Here is a 17,894-nt window from a genome sequence, read left to right as displayed (position 1 = left end):
TGCACCTTATGCCCATGTCCATCAGCCATGTCCGCTCTCAATACATTCAATAGACAGTTCTGAACACATATCTGGTGCAGGTGACTGTTGCTAGTTGTGCGCAATGGCGACGAACGGAGAAGCTGCACCAAAGACGGCTGGCACGTCCTCACAAGCTGCCGCCCAAGGCAATGGGACAACACCTCAATCGAAGAGTGGTCTCGTTCCCACTAACAATGTTACCATCAAGGATGGGATGACCGTCCGGACACGCATTGAGCCCACCCTTCCAGTGGACGATGTCATCCGCCAGCTCTGCGTCAGTCTTCAAATACAGGAGAGGCCGACTATGTTCGCTCTCAGAGATGAGAACGGCGAGCTGGTGACGAATGACAACATGAGGAAGAAGATTAAGGGGAAGGCGAACCTCAGGTACGTTCACATCAGGCTGATCATTGAGGAGAGTTGCCAACGTATGCACCTAGGTTGGTCAATGCTCCGGCCATTGAAGCAGCTGAGATCGTGGAGCGGCTCATGTCGAAAGACGCGAAACTGGGACTGGCATTGACGGCCTTGCGGAAGTATATCAAGGCAAGTCTGCGCAACGCACCCTCCAAACACCCCTAACTGATGAATGTACAGGAAGAGCAATTCGCGGACGAGTTTCTCAAGCGAGATGGTTTGGGAGAACTGATCTCGGTCATCAACAGCACGCATGGCAACCAGCTAGCAGTATGGTCATATCCTTCAATAGTACTACTCCATAGCTGACGGCGCAGCTCTTGTAGTATGCCTTGACAGCGATGCAAAACCTATTGGAGCTGGACCACGGCTGGGACTCACTCGATGACGCCTTCATTCTCAAGATTGTCCAAATTCTCTCGTCAAAACAGTCCCTCATCAATGTCTGCCGACCAGCAACTGCCATCCTCAAGAAGCTTGTCGAGGCTTCACCTGCATGTGGCCCTACCGCCCATCTCGCGAGTAGCAGCAGAGGGCCGCCTGTACCACCGCCAGGGTCGGTATATAGGTATGGCTTCGATGCCGTCTTCGAGCAGATGCGCAAGGAGACGCGGTTGCTGGAGACAGTGGTGGACCGTCTGGGGAGCGCAGACACAACCATGGCGCTGTACAGGTATGTGTATGCGCCGACTCATGACTTCCGTTCGCTCAATGTCGCTTCTTTCTCACAGCATGATGCTTATAAACTCCCTCCTGGCCAATGCAACGGATACGCACTGGGACGAGTTCACGTCAGCGCTCGAACGGCTGAACGTGCGCAAGGCCGTCATCGTATGTACAAGCTTTATTCGTTCAGGACGGTCTTAACGAAGTCCACCCGTACAGCGCCTCATGTCGTCGCACACCATCGAAGACCTCACCTCATGCATCCTTGACTTCCAAGCCAACATGATGCGCGTGACGTACAGGATGAAGTCGACGCTGGTCGAGCCGGACCTCGAGGACTCACACGCCGCCGCCCTGAAATACATATGGACCAGCAGCAAGGTCGATGAGGAGGTCATCAACGTCGACATTTACAAGTGGCGGAAGATTGGGCTGGACAGTGAGGATATCACGCAGGAGTTCCGGGAGGTAGGCGTACTCGGATTGCAATGCCTGGTGATTGTCTTCTATATAGATGTGAAGCTTGGAACGCTAACGCCGAGGGTACGCCAGAGACACTTCGTCGCCAAGGATCCCGACTACTGGACCAAGGTCAGTCTTAGTCCGGGCGTTCGCTCATATGTCGAGGTGCAAGTGCTCATGCGCTTTCAGGTCGTGCAAGAACAGCTCAGTAGACCAGAGGAGCGAAGATGCCCGATCGCTAAAGCCTCACATGAGGTGACCGATCTGCTCTCGGAACACTGGGCGATCTACGCCCCAGGATGTGCGTACTTCATTACCCCAGAGTTTGCTGGCATTAGTTGATCGTTGCGACAGACTCGACGTCGACGACCTTCCAGCCGTTCTTCCTGAACTTCTACAGGGTCCATGCGCTAGCTACGCAATTCTTCCTCCGCATGTGGAACGAGAGCGGCGCCTCGAGGGGCGACTTCCCGAGGCTCGTCGCGCTCACGCGTAGCCAGTACGTCCCTCTCCAATGATCGAAGGAAGGTTTCTAACGTGCGCTTCTTGACAGAGTGAAGGTGGCGCTCCGACGGGAGAATGAGCGACCGTGGCACGAAGTCGAGCAGGACTTCCTCGAGAGCGAGTACCGCGCTGTGCGCGACCGGCAAATGCAGGAGCTCGAGATGGAGGACGACATCATGGCGAAGGTGCCCATGCGGTGAGCCCTGTCAGTGCTTCTGTCATGGTCGTCAAGCTTACCAGTGTATGCAGTAACCTCCGGGCGAAGCTGTACAAGGAGTCCGCAGAGTTTGTTAGACAGCAACGGATGCACTGTCTCCTCGAGGGCGCGTGGTTCATGAATGCCATGCCCGTGATGTCTGGCATCTCGCGGGAGACGATCCGGCGTCCCACGCTGCCCTGGCGGTTCATGCGGCTCGTGCGTGCACCCTCCCTCCCTCCGAGCCGTTACCCATTGACCCGCGCCCACAGGACAACGGCCTCAAGTACCTGCACTACGTCGACAGCCAGGTGAAGTTCTATGTGCGCAAGGGGTTCGAGGACCTGCCGGACCGGATCGACCTCTCGATGGTGTCCGAGATCGCGACGGGGACGTGCGTGCCGTACGGGAACCAGCTGCGCGACGTCGACATGGCCGCGATGCCCACGTCGCCGCTCGCCGCCTCGCCGCTCTCGTTCTCGCTCCTCAGCGCGGGCAGCACGTCCCTCGCGGACCAGATCGCGACGGACCTGGACCGGTGGGCGGACTGGACGGACGGCCTGAATATGCTCCGCAAGGACGGCGCGCATGTCGCGTCGCGCGAGACGGAGAGCTTCATCCAGGCGTTGACGGAGATTGGGCTGAAGATCAAGCTGCTCGGTGAGTGGCGCGCCGTTCGAGTGCGAGGGCGTCTGGGCGGGTGCTGATCGTGTCTCCTGCAGATTTGACGGGCGAGAAGGTGGATATACCGAGCGGCCTTGTGATGGGGAACCCGCCGACGAACTGCGATTTCTTTTTCTCTGACCTATGATACTCAAGGATGAAGCGCTAATGACTTACCCCTGTTGGTTGTTCGACATGCCCGACACCTACGCTGAGCGGATGCAGCTCGAGGTGCTGCTGCCGCGTCGTTGATCTGGCTCGTTTGTATATTTTATTGTAGCATCTACGTGTCAATTATTGAATTCGGTTGTCGGACTGAAGTCGAATGTATTGGTGCGAACGTTCACGTTTCTGAAAGTACGCCGTATACATATTGTCACCAACGGCGTCGAGTTGTATAGTACATTAGGAGATGTAGTGGTACAGGACAAGGAGTAGAGCACGTTAACATCGGCAAAAAGAGTACAATCAACTCTCAGGCGAAATAGCCTCCAAGAGCAAACAACCCCAACACGAAGCCCGTCGCAGGGCCCAATGCTCGCACCAAGTTCAGACTCCACCACTTCTGAAGCAGTGCTTTCACGCGGGCCTCCTCGACCACCTTCTCCTCCTTGCCCTCCGCAAGTGCCTTCAGCTCGTTATTTGTTGACATCATGGTCAGGAGCGTGTACGGCGCGATCGCGAGGGTAAGCGTGCCGGCAGCGAGGTACGCATAACCCTCCGACGGGCTGACGTAGTGCCCAGAGTGGTACCCCAGGTAGAGGTAGGCGAGGAACGCAACGCCCGCGGTGGTGGGTGCGATGGCCGCGCCGGTGTGGTAGAGCTTGGCCCATTGCTTCGTCGCGACGTCGGGTGCGGCGAGGAGGAGCGGGGGCACGCCGAGGATGGAGGCGGCGGAGATGAAGCCTGGAGTAGGTGTCAGCGTGCGGATGGTCTGAAGGCGGGATGCTTCGCACCTGAGAGGTAGCCTGATGCGCCAATCCCGACGATCTGGGCGATGCGCACTCCGGGGAAGCCGGCGAGGAACTGCATGGCGGAGAGAGGACGAGGCGGGTTGTGCTCGTTGGACTGGTGGACGTTATGCGGGCTATGGACTGATCGCAGCTGTCCTGATATGCATATATAGGGGCCTCTGGCTAGAGTGAGGTCATTTCTTTATATCACCAGCTGACGCCAGTCTGCAAAATTGGCTGGACGTGCCGACCTGAGATGGGTCGTACGCGGCCTGTCGAGCTGCGCTCTGGATGCATCTGCAGGGGCGCTTCGGGTGCGATGGCGACAAGACAGGGCCTGAAGCTTGAAGGCCTGACAGGCTGTCAGGCCTTCAGGCCCAGGAGTAACATGTACTGCGAGTCGTGCAGGACTGTATTTGGTGACTTATAACTGGGGAACTGCGTCGGCCTGGGTGGAACAAAAGCATAGCAAAGCATGGTCGTTGTGTATGTACAGTGACCTCCCCCACACTGCAAGTGGGAGACATTGTCCTCAGGCGCTCGGTCATGCGGTGGTGCGACGCTTGGATGGATTATTGAAAACGTCCGAGTCGGCATTGGGGGAGGCTCCTTAACGACCTTGATCGTGCGGATGTCGAGGTACCAGTTATGCGCTAACGAGGACCCCCCAGACATGGACACGATATCTTCAATTAGGTATAGAGAGTACAAATTTCCGTTTGCCGAACGAACACCTACCTGCCCCTGCACGTCCACGTACGACAGGCCCAACAGCCGCATTGCTCCTTCCACTACCCGCAGCTTAGGAACAGCACTCCCAGTCTGCTTGCCAAGGATGCAGTGTTCACACTTGGAAGTTGGCGGGTGCAGTGAAGAGGGAGACGGGCATAACCTTTGGCGGCGTTGAGGCGGGCCATATCGTAGACCGTGCGATGGTTGACTAGAACTTCATGACCGAGGCGTCGGTGCCAGGTGTCAAGCGAGGGTAGCCGGTCAGCAACCAGAGCATGCTCAGTCGCCGCAGGGGGTGCCGTTGAGCGAGTAGAGTCGCCGAGAAGTGAGTGTCCCAGAGGCCACGAGAGAACCGTCAGGTTTTGTGATGCGCACGCCCTGGTCGTCAAATTGGACCTCGTAGCGAGAAGCCGAGTTGCACAGAGCCGAGACGCTGACAAGACGCACGGTGGCCAACGGCACGTATAGAACATCGTCAAGAACCAGAGAGGCACCGCGGTCGATATGCCGACGAACACGGCCGACACCGCAAGCATAGATGACAGACCCGTTTGCGTCACGAATGCCGCGGGGTGTGATAGAATGCAGTTCGCAGAAGTCGGCCTTGTTCGGGGAGAGGTGCGTGGATGCCGCCATGCTTACGAGGAAAGATTCCGAGCCCACCGTAGAGAGACGACGAGCAACCGCGGGGTCTGGTGCAGCCGAGGAGGGCGCAGGGTCGGCGAGCGCGCGAGTATGAGCTGCCCAGTTCAAAGACACAGTGTCCTTAGCAGCACCCGAATTAGCAGGCGATGGGGCAACGGCCAAGAAGTAAGCCTTGCCCGTGTTCTTGTCCACGATGAAGGGGCGACCGAGCTGGTCAACACACGCTGTAGCCGAGGAGGTGGTCGCGGACGCGGGAGCAACTGCGGCCGTCTCTTTCCCCTTGCCCCGACGAGCCTTCCTGCGAGCAGCCGGCCGTTCATCTCGCTTACCCGCCATGCCCCCACCGGCCGCGAAACACTGCGCCGCGGTATGACCGTTCGGGTGTGGACAGCCAGGATTGAGGCATACGCGAGGAACATTGCCTGGTCGACCGGCTGCGTCGGCCGAGGAGTAACTTGATTGAGCATCGACCACCTGCTGCTCGAAGTCGAGGCGTTGCGCGATGCTGTCTGCTGTGTATGGGGCTGCCGCGGAGCTAAAAGCCAGAGCAGTGCCAACTTCAGACTGAAGGTGCTGGAGGTGGCCGCCCATGGCATCGAACATCGCCGCGGTCGCGAGCACGTCAGCGGTAGGTGGCCCGATGTTGAAGATGCGATCGACAAGTTCTTGAATACGGACCGTAGTGACGGGGTACCGTTCGGTTGCGACGTAGCGGCACGCAAAGAGTTTCATCAGCAACAGGACCTGCGCAAATGTCTTCGGCTCCTCGTGACGCGCACACAACGCACTCCAGAGCTCCGACACCGAGGAATACTTGCTCATGAAAGCCTGCTCCTCCTTCGCGGCGTTGGACTGCAGAAACACGATGATCGCCTGCTCGTTGGTGTTGAAGTTAACGGTGGACACAGGGTCGACGTCGGGATCCGGTCGCAGGATGGCCCCAGTGAGGTACGGCCAAATATGGCACATCTTCGCCTGGCGTTCGATGTTTGCCTTCCAGTCGTACCAGTTATCCTTGATGCGGTCAAGAGGATCGTCGCCGGCATAGATACACGACGGTATTGAAATGGCCGCGATCGGTATGGGTTGCGGGGGACGAGAAGGCGGCTTCATGGCAGACGAGTCGGCCGCTGCGTCAGACATGTCGTTCGCGCGCCGGAGAGTTCTCAGTGTTTTGGTCACCTGCGTCTTCGGGAGTTCTGTGAGGGTGGATATATGCGTGTATATGCGCGCTTTTATGGGCGCAGCGACGTTGTACTAGCGATCAAAGACCCAGTGCAAGCTTCTGGTACTGGTGCGGGGACTAAATCCGCCGACCAGGGCTCAACCTATGCACACTGCACAGCGGTCAGCGCTGTGATGCAGATGAGTACCTATCGTACAACCGTGATGTCGAGGATACTTACCTCGGTCGTGATGAGGGAAAGGAAAGAGAGCGTCGCAGAGCGTTAAGCGCCTTGCAAGACCTCCGGACGTGTCGGCGAACACCCGCAGACAGCAGGACCGTGACGCGCACGGGTCTTATACATCGCGTGTTGGGACGCTAGGAGAGGGTGCTAAGGAATTGGTCGAGCCGAGGATAACGTTTGCTGGGGTGGAAGGGCAGAAATTGTTCGATGTTAGTGAGTTGTCCTTCTGTCCTTCTGCACTTTTGTGGTGCCGCCGCGGCAGCCAAGCCCCGCTCAGTCCCGTCGGAGTCATAGCATACTTGTTCGCAATTTTGAATGTAGCAATACACCATGTTGAAACGTTCAAACCCAACCTTGATATGTGAAACACTAATGACACGACCTTGTGTCCAACGCCACCGCCGCCTCCCAGACCCGCTCCGCAGGAGGTCCAGCCTCGCTCAGTACTCGTTCTATGGCTATGACGACCTCGTTTTCGGAATATACGCGTCAAATTCACCTCAGGGAAGGTCTCGGGAAGGCCATATCGACAGTGAGCGCCTTGCAAGACCTCCAGACGTGTCGGCGAACACCCGCAGACATCGCGTGTTGGGATACTGGAGTAGACTGTACGGCGACTAGATCGCAGTATGTATTTATACGGAAAGCTTGAGACAGTATACACAACCCAGTTTGTCAACGGTCAGTTTGGCAGGCGATGGTACTGGTGGTGAGGATGCCAGCTTTGTCACACTCACAAAACATTATGTACGCTGTGTGATGTATTCTGGTAAGTACATAAGCGTGGAATATGAGCACATACATGGGACTGTATACGATAGTTATGAATGAACACGATTGTATCGGCTTAGCAGCATGGAGCGTTGTGTGAAGGCGACATCGCGAGACGCGAGGTGGCTGAGGCGTGTGGCGCGAGACCTTTATCCACGGACTAGCGGGTAACGGTACACGGCAGCGAAAGGTCCCTTGCTCACAGAGCAAAGGACCTTCTTCAAGTTGTCGTAGAACATGAATCTCGATGTGCTATGGACGACTTCTTCGTTGTCAGGGTCCCGCATTCTCACTGTGAAGACCAGCAAGGGCCATCCAGGGACACACTAAGCTGGCCTGTGTCTCTATCCGTCGAGGCAGTGTGTCGGCATATATAACAACACGAGTGGGAAGTAGTCGTCTATGATACATGTATAATGCAGTTGGATGCAACGTCCCTCAGGGACAACACGGAACAAATGCAGTTGATGCAAGGAAAGCAATGCGATGAGTACATGCGGGGTGATCGTGGTCGTGTGGTCATAGATGGTGGGATATAAATGCAATGCGGCGGCGGCGGCGGCGTTCGACTGGAAGGAGCGGGGGTTGAACCCGGTGGAGAGTGCTGGAAACAAATAGGCAGTCCAACCTAGGATTGTTCATGTTCGTCAGGTAGTCAGATCAGTCTGGTAGAGGGGGGTGGCGGGCGTTCGAGTGGTGAGGGATGAGGGGAGGTCAGTGTCCGTTGAGGACAGACGGCGCGGCGCCGTGCGCGGTCGCAAACTCGGCGCCCGCCTTGAAGAACGACTCGAAGATCGCCTCGGGCCGCTTGTAGTCGTTGTGCACGACGTTGACGAGGAAGTATGTGTCCATGACATTGTCGATCAGCGCGCGCGACGGCGAGCTGGGCTCGTAGTACTTCGCCCACTGCCGGCCGAGCTCGTACGCCTCGTCCTGCCAATGGTACCATGTCAGCGAGCCCAGGACAAGAAAGGCAGATGACGAAGGACGCACCTTCCACGCCATGAAGCTGATGGCCTCGACGATCGTCGGCTGGACGATCTCCTTGTTCGGGAAGACGCCCCACGTCACCGCGTTGGGCCCGTCCGAATGCGTGTTCGTCCGCAGGTCGCCGCGCTTGTTGATGACATAGTACGTGATGTTCACGTCGCGCTCAATGTGCGGCAGGAGCGCGTCCAGCAGCTCCGGCGACACGAAGAACTCCAGGTACGCCTGCACCGACAATCAACTTTCGCCTGACCACCTCAAGGCAACCCAGCTCGTCGAAGACTCACCTTCTGGTAGACGTACCCGTTTGACGGGCCCCATCCGTGAACGCGGTCGTCGCTCCGCGCGCCGTCGACTGCGGGCTGCGAGTTGATGGTAAGGAAGCCCATCTCGTTCAGCTTTGCGAGCTGCGTCGCGATGACGCTCGTCTCAGATGACGGCGCCTGGTCCGACCACGGCAGCGCCGCGAGCTGGCCCACACAAAACTTGCCGAAGAGTTTGCCCAGCTCGATGACCGTCGTCGGGTGATCCCAGAGCTGGAGCGCCTCCTCTTTCTGCGGACGGAAGGCTGTGTCAGTCGCATTGTAAGGGTGCGTTAGAGGAGGTTGCAACGCACCGACTGCTTGATCCAGATACCGTAGCCGTCGAGTTCACCATACGCTGGACTGCGAGAGTCGCCAAACCGACCGTTCGGGTACTCGTCCCAGTTCTCCGTGCGCGACAAGTAGGACTTCGTGCGGTTCGCCCAGAAGATAGGTCGGATGGTCTCCGTGCGCCTGTTGGGAGTAAGAGACTACGGAATACGCATGAGCCCTACGTGGGATGACAAAGACGGCGCGAGCCTTACCTGTCTCCAAGGCAGTGGCTTGATGGTCTGGATACGCGGGACGAGGTTGAGCTCCTCGAGCAGCATGCGCGTGCCCTTCTCGAGGTTCATAGTGTAGAAGTGCACACCCTTGATGCCCAGAGGCTCGGACAGTATCCGCCTGCACATATCCGCGACGAGCTTCGTACCGATCTCCCTGACTTTCTCGTCGTTGCTCTTGTACGGCTCCAACGCGTCCAGCAGCTTCTTGGGGATCTCCGTCCGCGACAGGCTCGTGCTCTTGATGAATCCGTTCCACGTCTGGATCGGCGCAATGCCGGGCACGATCGGGACGGTGATGCCCGCCGCGCGGACGGCCTTGACCCACGCGATGAACATCTCGACGTCATAGAACATCTGCGTGAAGATGAATTCCGCGCCTGCGTCGACCTTCTCCTTGAGGTACTGCATCTCGAGCGCGAGCTCCGCGGGCGGGAGCTGGATATGCTGCGGGAAGCCCGCGATGGCGATGTCGAAGTAGTCGCCGTAGTGCGCGCGCATGTGTCGCACGAGGTCGATCCCGTGCACGAACCCGCCCTCGACCGCCTCCCACTCGTCCTTCCCCATCGGCGGGTCGCCCCGCAGCGCGAGGATATTCCGGCAGCCGTGCGCTTTCGCGTCCTATGGTGCGTGAGATTCGGCCGGGAGTAAAAGCAGTTGCGAAGGGCGACGACGTACCTCGAGAGCGATGTCCACCTTCTCCTTGGGCATGTTGGTGCATGTGAGGTGCATGCATGTCTCGACGCCGATGAGCTTCTGACATGTCTTGACGAGCTCTGACGTGAGGTCGGACGTCCGCCCGCCAGCGTTCCTGCGGGTCCCGACCGTTCACACACCTCTCCGATGAGCAGCACAGACGACGCACCATGTAATGTCTATGAACTCCGGACCAAGCGCTCGCATGCGCTCTATACGATCGAGCAAGTTTTGGAGACCCTGCACACGCATATAGGTCAGCGGACACCACGCGCGCACCCGCCAGCAACGCACCTGCGCCGTCCGCGGGGGAAAGTACTCAAAGGACCACCAGATGCGATCCTCCTTCTCGGCCTGGGCGATTTTCTGGCTGATTTTCATGATTACTGCGGCGACCGGGGGTGATTATGGGTGCTGTAATATACGTCTCTAGCGGGAATGGACAGATGCCAACATGCGAGGGCCTCGGGGGATGGGAGGCGGACGGGGAAAAGGACGAGAGACAGCCGGGAGGAGGGTCGTGCCGCGGGGTGGTTCGCACGAGTCGTCCGTTTAAGCTGCCACGCTCGCGTACGTAGTGGGCTCATGCCACTTTCTCTATTTTCCCAGATCGACTTATTCGGCTTAACGTACGTAAGTACAGTCAGTACTTACTATGCCCTCGGGCGATGGTGTATACGACCGTGTAGCAAGCCTCGGTCGGTCAATTGAGTGACTGCGCGCGGTGACGCTCCTTCGATTCTGGATAAAATTGGTCCCTGCTCTCCCGGTCAATTCTGCACGGTCAAATTCGACTTCAAATTGCGCTAGCACCATATTCGCCCCGGGGACCGTCTAAGACTATAGCAGTTTGTCGGACCTGACCAGACCTGACCTGCGTACTCGAGTGAAAATTACGACACAAATGGGATAGGCTCGTGTGACATGTGTCGATCGGGGCGAGCGCTGGTGGGCGTGACGAGCGCAGGCACACCGGCGAGGGCGAGGGCGACCTCTGCACGACCGCCATCGTCTACTCTCCCTCCTGAAGGTCCTGGGCACCGTCTTTGCATCTTGGTCCTGGCGTGCCGATCTATCAGTCGCCATAAGCGTTCTGGAATCCTAGAGAACTGAATGGGGTAACGGGGAAGCATGTATTCCGAATTCACCGGCACCTCTTAGCGCGACGACCTCAGTCTTTTTGCAGTCCGTCCGCCCACGACTGCCTACGACATCTAGCGTGCACCGCATAGTTGTGCCCTTGCCCCTGCTCTTCATTTGCCCTGTGACATCACCTTCACGTCTATCAACGTTGGTGCCGCCCGCGCAGGTGAAAAATTGATAGGAGCTAAAACACTCGTTGAGCGTGTAGGGATCTGAGGTGCGTATCACAGCTGCTGTACTGCGCTGTGGACTCTGTTGACGGTTCGCGGTTAGGGCTGCATCGCATCTGTCGCCGGTACAATCCCACAGTGACCCCCATTCAGCATGCCAGTCTACTTGGAAAACACAGGCAGCACAACGCGTGACTTCCTAATGCTCGAACGCAATCTCCTTTCTCATGTCAAGCTCGCGATGCTTCTCTCCCTGCTCTCCTCCTCGATCCTCCTCAGAGCGCGCCTCACAGGCAGCACAGGTGGCGGCGATCCGACGAGCATCCGCGTCCCCATCTCGATTGTTGATTACGCTGCGGCGATATGTGCTATGTGTGCCGGCGTTTTCCAGTACTATCAGACCTCAAAGGACTATCGGACGTCGCGCGGATTCCTCGTGGCAACCAAGTGCGTCGTTTTCATCTGCCATCGACGTAGCCATGTCTCATCCGCATCTGGCCGGTCATCAGGGGTCATTTCGCAGTCATGGTCGTAGTGGCGGCGGCTGTATTTACAACATGTATTGTCTTACTCGCGGAGGACCCGCTCTGAACACGATGCTTATGCCCGATACGTCCGAGTCTCACGAGCAGCCGGTGTCGCATGGACAGAAGCGAGACGCCCCAGGATGATACCGTGTCTGTATGATGATGCTCTGAGCGAACGTTGATCTTGTCAGACAGCCTCCGTGCGTCCCCATCTAGCATCTAGCATCTACATCAGCAGCCGCGCGACACAGCCCTAATGCCCCACCCCGGGCGTGCTGCAAGCTTCGCACCTCGCCTCTCCATGTACTCTCATGGTCTCCGTGCCGTCGCCCAGCTACCTCCCGCCGCTGGCCTTCGAGCCATTCGCACTCAGCGAGCCCCACCCACTCACACTGACAGTCCCCAGCACCCCGCCACCCACGGCGTCCACTCACGCAGCGCCGCCCTCCGCCTATTCCCACCACCCCTCCCAACGGATACGAGGCCCGCGCGTCCGCCCAAAGCTCACTCTCGCCAACGGCACGTACGCACCTGTCGTTGTCGCCGGGGGCGCCTCGCAAGCGAGCGTCGATGCGTCAGGAGGATCGCTCCGCCGGCAGCTCACCCGGGAGTCGACCAGTCGGCGTGCCTCGCGGAACCCGATCCTGGCGAAGCAGCACCCCTTCCCACCCAACGAGGCCCCGGAACGACCTGCCACCGACCGCAATGCGTCGGTCGAGCGTCGGTCTCAGTGGGCGGTGCGTCCCGGCACCGCACCCGATCTCTCACCTCTCAACAGCAGGCGCGGCGGGCCATCGTCCGCGGGCGCACACAGCAGTGTCGACGGCGCAGTCCAGGGCGCTGACAGGCCGGCGCCCCGCCGCACAGGCATGGGGCCCGATCTGAGGCGGGCAGCTGTCCCATTCGATGTGTCCCATCTCGATATGTTCCAGGCGCAGAAGCCGCGGACGGCACCGCCCGCTGTCGGGGGCGCTGGGCTCGATGGAGACGCTGCCGGCATTGACGTTGATCTTTCGCACGACGATCTCTTCAAATTCAAGGTGAGCGCGGACGACCCCGCCCATCCGCACTCGCGCCTTGCCCCGCCTGCTCCCTTCGTGCACGACGAGCTGAGCCCGACGAGTCGCCCGGACAGCTTCGCGTCGGACCGCCCGCCCTCGGCCCTGCCTGGCGCCACCATCGACGAGCTTGAACATATCGCTGTGGAGCTGCGGACCATGCAGCCGCATAGTTCTCCTCCGTCGCAAGAGACTTTCCCCCGTGCTCGCCGTCCCGCTGGTCCACGACCGCGTTCGCCACCGTGTTCTACCTCGAGCCACGTCCAGAGGTCCGTCATCGGGTCTACATACTCTTCGACGGATATGTTAGAGATCGTGGACGAGGCGGATCCCTCGGGGAACGCAGGTGGCAGATCAAACTCGCCACGACCGATCCGTGAGGACGTCGAGTGGGTCGCGGACTATGGCCTGTGGTGTAGCTCGGCAAAGGGGAAGTGGAAGGTGCCATGGGTGGAAACGGAAGCAGACGAGATTGTGAGTATCAACGATGTACTACCCTCCCATGGCTCACTCTTCCTCTACCAAGAACACCACACATACATCCCACGAAGCTGAAACTGACTCTGAGCCCTACTTCACGTACGATCCTCAGGTGAGCAACCACCCCTCGGCTATCCCGCCAACACGCGCTGACCCCCATCCGCCGCATAGACCGCTCCCGAGTTCCTAGTGGGTAAGTCTACCTCGCTGACCGTGACCGCCGCGCCCGGCTTCCACAGCGGCCGGCGCCTTCCCCGTCTTCGCACCGCGCGCAGGCAGCATGGCCGCAATAACCGTCCGCCAGGCCTCGTCCTCGCGCCCGGCTCTCAGCCGGATCCACCCACCCCTGATGATCCTGACCCCCGCGCGCCATCGCTCCCTGTCCCTCCCCACAGCGCACCAGCCTCTCATTCACATTTCCACACGAAGCCGCACAAGCCGCCGCCTGACCTCCGTGGCCTCGAGCTGCTCATCGGCCCGCTCGAACCGAGAACGAAGCCCAAGCCACCGCCGAAGCCGAAGACTCCTGCATCCTCCCCTCCAGTGATGAATGGGTTCGCCTCGAGGGAGGGCCCAATGAAGCTGGCGCCGGTCCGCGGGGACGCGAGAGTCGACTTGATTCCTAGGTCCACAGCTGCGTCCTGGTCATCCGCGACTCCTAACACACCCAGAAACTCGTTCACGCGCCCAGCAAGGCAAAGAAGAAATATGTTCACGTCGTTGAGACGTTGGTTTAGGCGGCTGACAGCTCGTTGACTGAGGCAGTACGTTTCTCTGCACCCACTGTGGCATAGTGATATAGACTGTACATCTGTAGCATATCGTGTTCTCGCATGCCACTAACTTATTGCTATATGGCGCACTTAGAATGCACACACACACACAATACATGCACATTGTTCATTACGTGGCTGTATTCTAAGTTGCGGTCAAGATATGCGAAAGTACAACAGTGAGTGATGCACGCGGCGCTATAACGTACTCGCAATACACCAGTCAACCAGACAATTACAATGCGACAGCCAAATCAGAGCGTCCCGATAGCTATGCGACACGTTAAGAGCGATGTATACACCTATGACCCACCCGCATTCTCGGGACCCTCAGCTCCAGCCGCCGATGAGGGGGCCGATACGCCGTTCTGGGCAGCAGCGAGGGCACCCTCGACCTCAGCCGGGCACTCCTCAAGGGAGATGGACGCAACCTTCTGCGCCAGAGCATCCACGCAAGCAGCATCTCCCTGACCCATTCCCTTTTGCTTGGGGGTGTCCTCCGTCTCTCCAGAGCCCATTCGCGCGGGCGCAGACATCCGAGGCGTGCCCTTGGGGTTGAAAAGCTCCGCACTGACCTTGGGCGGCGGCCGGTCGAAGCCGGGCTCGTGGGCCTCCACAAGCGGGGTGCCAGAAGGCTGCTGTGAGTTGGGATAATGCACGAGTGCGGTACCCTGTGGGGCAGGATTCCCTTGCGCGCCCGCCATTATGATAGATCGCGTGGACGATGCGTTCGTCCAGGCTCCGGCGACGGCAGGTGTGCGGCGTTCGGGTGCCGAGGAGAGCGGTGGGAAATCGTTGGGTTGAAGGACGGGCTGTGACTGATGTTGGTTCTGCCCTCCGAGCCGCGCGGGAGACATGTTCCGCGAGTTCGCATTGCTGTGGTCGTGGTGGTGCCGTGCATGCAAGACTGGCTCCGCCTTCAACCCGACTGCCCAATCTGGTCTCGGTGGAAGGGGATGCTTTGAGGATGTTGAGGTGTACGTTGTTCGCGAAGACGTTGTGGAGGAAGACTGTGAGATAGGGTACACACGGACGGCAATAAAGCAAGCGCCAGAACGCATAGCATGAAATATATCCGTTAACACGACTCACGACTCAAACACGGGATCAAGGGAAGGACATTGTAATGAGGAAGATGGGCTACTCACTGTAGTCGAAGAAGCTTCGTCACCGGGGGTTCTGACCCCAGCACTCCCGCTGGCGCTTGAGGTCGCCGAGATTCTCCTGGTAGAAGAGCTTAACCTTGGTCCGACCGTCTCGCTCGCTCCCATGCCATTGCCGATGCTACTCAAGTTGTACGTGTATCCGTTGTTCCCAGCACCGGGACCATAACTCCACGATGCTCGCGCTCGGGGGGCACCGCGCTTGTTCGTGCCATGATGACTGCTCCGAGACGACGCGCGGCTATGGTTACTACTGCCAGTTCCGCTTCCACCGCCGTTCATGTAGCCAGACCCGTTCGCAGTCATGTCGGGCACATACAACTGCGAAGGCGGTGGTGGATATTGGCCTGGGGGTTGGTACGCCATCGGAGGGGGGTACGTCGCGTAAGGATTGTATTGATGAGGCGTGAAGTAGTTTGCATAAGGCGGCGGTGGCGGCGGGACGTTCTGCTGCTGAGGGGAAGATGACTGAGGAGCATGGGGAGGGAGGGTGAGTCCGCCGTTTCCGGGGCTCTGAGGTTGTGAGGCAGGCGGCGGGGGGTAGGCCTGGGCCTGCGGTGCCTGCGACCACCCATACGGGGGCAAGTAGCCCATATGTGGAGGAGGGTTCTGAGGCGGGTACATGGCTTCGTTTGCCGGAGGATTCGATGGATCGGGCGGAGGAGGCTGATACCCATAGGGCATGTAGTAAGGGTAACCGTATGGCGGTGAAGTAGGCATATGCCCAGGAGCAGGACCATAGGGATACATGTAGGGAGGCATGTAGCCTGTCGGAGCAGCGCCGTACGGGACTTCCGCAGGCGGCGGCTCGTAAATAGACGCATACGTGAATGAGGGTGACGTGGCTCTTGAATCGCGTGAGCTGCCCGACCCATTCGCTTGGTACGACGTGTTCGATGATCTGAGAGATCGAGACGATGAACCTGCGGATCCACCTCGCCGACCGTCGCGCTTGTCGCGAGTAACGGGCCCTGACCATTCGCTCTCTGTCGCGGCGGAGCTGACGGAATCGTCCAGATCGCCGATGCTGCTGCCGCGCTCTCCGCCGCTGGTGGATGCAGAGCCAGATACAAGACTGAAGGTCGATGAGTTTGCGCTCATGTCCTTTTCCTTTTCCTTTTCCTTCTCCTCGAAGCCCATGAAGATCCGTGAGCGCGCTTCGTTGTACGCTGCCTCTCGTTCCTCGAGCGTGGGATGTCGCTTCGCGCTGCCGCCTGTAGCAGCGCTACGCCCACTTCGGACGCTGACAATGCTGCCAGCTTCATCCACGTCCGAGGAGTCGGCCTCCTCGCCGGCGACAGATCCTGCTTGTGAGTTCTGTCGACTCTTCGGTGCTTCGTTGGTGCTTCGCCTCATGATTTTGATGGTTGGCTGTGCAGCCTCCTCTAATGGAACGAGTTCGCAGATTCTACGAGTAGGACTGAAAAGAAGTGAGCCATGATTCTGCCCGCACAGCTTTTGCGCACTTACATTCGGCTTTCGGTACGATAATAGACCGCTATGCCTTTAGTTGCGGTATCGGCCTCGGGTTGAAGCTTGTAATAAGCAGAGCATCGGTGAACTAGCATCCGTTGGTAGGTGGTTGACGGGCTCAGTGTGATCCGCATTCTGGATTGCAGAGCAGGTGAGCTACTTGTCGCAGGCAATGAATCGCTATACAAAGAGCATCCACAAAATGGTTGCACGGCAACCACAGGAAGAGTCTAGCGCAGAGCCGAGCGTCTCAGTACGACATCGACGCTTGCAGCTGTCCGATGTCTGGAACAATCACCGCAGTGCAACGACTGTTCACTAACTGCGAACTGTCGCAGAGGTTTGCGTCTCATGCGCAGAACACAAAAAGCCCAGTTCTGACACAACCGCAGGGCCCTCGTGCCACAGCGTCCACGAATAACCCTTTGCACCAGAGAATTCGCAGAAAAAGCGCAAACATTGCACTCACCCTCGTTCAGAGATGAGACCCTCCATCTGTTCACCGAGTTTGAGTACGTAAAGTCGATCTTTGCTTCCTAGAGCCTCAATGATCTGCGGGTCGGGTTCCGTAGATGGCTCTGTGTTGCTTCCAGACGACGGAAGATCTGCGAAGTTTGGGGAGCTTGTCAATGCAAGCGTGTCGGGGGAGGCGTGGCGTGGCGAGGATGCTAGAATCGCATCCAGCGAGGAAGATGGGATCAATCCATTCGAGGCCATCGTGTGCCTGCTGTGAATCTCGGGCGCGCTTGCGCTGGACGTTGTGGCCGCATTTGAGCTCATTGTTGCGGTCGCCATTGATGCGGGGCAAGGAAGGGCAGTCGGTGACGATATTTGTGAAGATCGTGTCTATGAAATGAATTCGAGGATCTTCAGAGACGGGGGTGGAGTTGCGCAGCCTCAGTCTGCAAGGACGACCTCAGTCTAACGAGCCTATTTGAGATCAATCCCCTATGCTACACACCTTCAAGTGTTCCAGGGCTCTTACTTCGACGCTACAGTGCCAAGTTGGACAAGGGAAGGATGATTCGGACGCGGGCAAGGAGAGGGCACATCAGGTCTGAGGGTGAGGAACGGTAGAGCATGGGCGCTTGTCGCTCCCTTGTTAGACTGACGGGCG

At 58.5% G+C, this 17,894-nt stretch overlaps 6 protein-coding genes across 6 annotated transcripts; 3 read left to right on the top strand and 3 right to left on the bottom strand.

Annotated features, from left to right (window-relative positions):
- Positions 1-103: 103 nt before the first annotated feature.
- C8Q71DRAFT_892113 (ELMO/CED-12 family-domain-containing protein) lies at positions 104-3,244 on the top strand (the record flags this gene model as incomplete). The annotated part of the gene is made up of 13 exons (XM_047928686.1): positions 104-411; positions 465-574; positions 626-711; positions 768-1,114; positions 1,173-1,272; positions 1,327-1,602; positions 1,660-1,698; positions 1,759-1,870; positions 1,924-2,068; positions 2,123-2,269; positions 2,323-2,488; positions 2,542-2,929; positions 2,992-3,244. The coding sequence occupies 13 exons, from the start codon at positions 104-106 to the stop codon at positions 3,078-3,080; spliced, it is 2,313 nt and encodes a 770-aa protein (XP_047781349.1). The 3' UTR covers positions 3,081-3,244.
- A 36-nt stretch (positions 3,245-3,280) lies between these two features.
- Positions 3,281-4,360, bottom strand: C8Q71DRAFT_743817 (uncharacterized protein). Its single transcript, XM_047922905.1, has 2 exons — positions 3,889-4,360; positions 3,281-3,838 (listed from the first exon to the last, which is right to left on the bottom strand). Exons 1-2 carry the CDS (start codon positions 3,962-3,964, stop codon positions 3,408-3,410), a joined length of 507 nt encoding a protein of 168 aa, XP_047781348.1. The 5' UTR covers positions 3,965-4,360; the 3' UTR covers positions 3,281-3,407.
- A 3,393-nt stretch (positions 4,361-7,753) lies between these two features.
- Positions 7,754-10,541, bottom strand: C8Q71DRAFT_459104 (methylenetetrahydrofolate reduct). Its single transcript, XM_047918672.1, has 8 exons — positions 10,285-10,541; positions 10,160-10,230; positions 9,973-10,105; positions 9,277-9,915; positions 9,046-9,222; positions 8,717-8,983; positions 8,436-8,654; positions 7,754-8,375 (listed from the first exon to the last, which is right to left on the bottom strand). Exons 1-8 carry the CDS (start codon positions 10,369-10,371, stop codon positions 8,157-8,159), a joined length of 1,812 nt encoding a protein of 603 aa, XP_047781347.1. The 5' UTR covers positions 10,372-10,541; the 3' UTR covers positions 7,754-8,156.
- A 721-nt stretch (positions 10,542-11,262) lies between these two features.
- Positions 11,263-12,018, top strand: C8Q71DRAFT_459007 (uncharacterized protein). The gene is made up of 3 exons (XM_047918670.1): positions 11,263-11,350; positions 11,407-11,750; positions 11,813-12,018. The coding sequence occupies exons 2-3, from the start codon at positions 11,458-11,460 to the stop codon at positions 11,892-11,894; spliced, it is 375 nt and encodes a 124-aa protein (XP_047781346.1). The 5' UTR covers positions 11,263-11,350; positions 11,407-11,457; the 3' UTR covers positions 11,895-12,018.
- On the top strand, positions 12,019-14,279 carry C8Q71DRAFT_459035 (uncharacterized protein). The gene is made up of 3 exons (XM_047918671.1): positions 12,019-13,362; positions 13,415-13,480; positions 13,540-14,279. The coding sequence occupies exons 1-3, from the start codon at positions 12,142-12,144 to the stop codon at positions 14,122-14,124; spliced, it is 1,872 nt and encodes a 623-aa protein (XP_047781345.1). The 5' UTR covers positions 12,019-12,141; the 3' UTR covers positions 14,125-14,279.
- Positions 14,254-17,843, bottom strand: C8Q71DRAFT_743804 (uncharacterized protein). Its single transcript, XM_047922904.1, has 5 exons — positions 17,739-17,843; positions 17,247-17,679; positions 16,775-16,912; positions 15,290-16,724; positions 14,254-15,151 (listed from the first exon to the last, which is right to left on the bottom strand). Exons 2-5 carry the CDS (start codon positions 17,570-17,572, stop codon positions 14,444-14,446), a joined length of 2,607 nt encoding a protein of 868 aa, XP_047781344.1. The 5' UTR covers positions 17,573-17,679; positions 17,739-17,843; the 3' UTR covers positions 14,254-14,443.
- Positions 17,844-17,894: the final 51 nt, after the last annotated feature.

This window comes from Rhodofomes roseus (assembly GCF_022264815.1).
Source record: "Rhodofomes roseus strain CIRM-BRFM 1785 chromosome Unknown C8Q71scaffold_5, whole genome shotgun sequence".
NCBI classification, from domain to species: Eukaryota; Fungi; Basidiomycota; class Agaricomycetes; order Polyporales; family Fomitopsidaceae; genus Rhodofomes; species Rhodofomes roseus.
This window is presented reverse-complemented; position numbering and strand designations above follow the sequence as displayed.

Bases quoted from the DNA above. Each gene is read 5' to 3' on its own strand.
- C8Q71DRAFT_459007 (XM_047918670.1), top strand. From the start codon at position 11,458: ATGCCAGTCTACTTGGAAAACACAGGCAGCACAACGCGTGACTTCCTA. The intron at 11,751-11,812 runs GTGCGTCGTTTT...GCCGGTCATCAG, and splicing joins GGATTCCTCGTGGCAACCAA to GGGTCATTTCGCAGTCATGG.
- C8Q71DRAFT_459104 (XM_047918672.1), bottom strand. From the start codon at position 10,371: ATGAAAATCAGCCAGAAAATCGCCCAGGCCGAGAAGGAGGATCGCATC. The intron at 10,231-10,284 runs GTGCGTTGCTGG...ATGCGTGTGCAG, and splicing joins TTCCCCCGCGGACGGCGCAG to GGTCTCCAAAACTTGCTCGA. The intron at 10,106-10,159 runs GTGCGTCGTCTG...CGGGACCCGCAG, and splicing joins GAGTTCATAGACATTACATG to GAACGCTGGCGGGCGGACGT.
- C8Q71DRAFT_743804 (XM_047922904.1), bottom strand. From the start codon at position 17,572: ATGGCGACCGCAACAATGAGCTCAAATGCGGCCACAACGTCCAGCGCA. The intron at 16,725-16,774 runs GTAAGTGCGCAA...ACTTCTTTTCAG, and splicing joins TATCGTACCGAAAGCCGAAT to TCCTACTCGTAGAATCTGCG. The intron at 15,152-15,289 runs GTGAGTAGCCCA...CCTATCTCACAG, and splicing joins ACGAAGCTTCTTCGACTACA to TCTTCCTCCACAACGTCTTC.
- C8Q71DRAFT_459035 (XM_047918671.1), top strand. From the start codon at position 12,142: ATGGTCTCCGTGCCGTCGCCCAGCTACCTCCCGCCGCTGGCCTTCGAG. The intron at 13,363-13,414 runs GTGAGTATCAAC...TCCTCTACCAAG, and splicing joins AAACGGAAGCAGACGAGATT to AACACCACACATACATCCCA. The intron at 13,481-13,539 runs GTGAGCAACCAC...TCCGCCGCATAG, and splicing joins ACTTCACGTACGATCCTCAG to ACCGCTCCCGAGTTCCTAGT.
- C8Q71DRAFT_743817 (XM_047922905.1), bottom strand. From the start codon at position 3,964: ATGCAGTTCCTCGCCGGCTTCCCCGGAGTGCGCATCGCCCAGATCGTC. The intron at 3,839-3,888 runs GTGCGAAGCATC...CACCTACTCCAG, and splicing joins CGCATCAGGCTACCTCTCAG to GCTTCATCTCCGCCGCCTCC.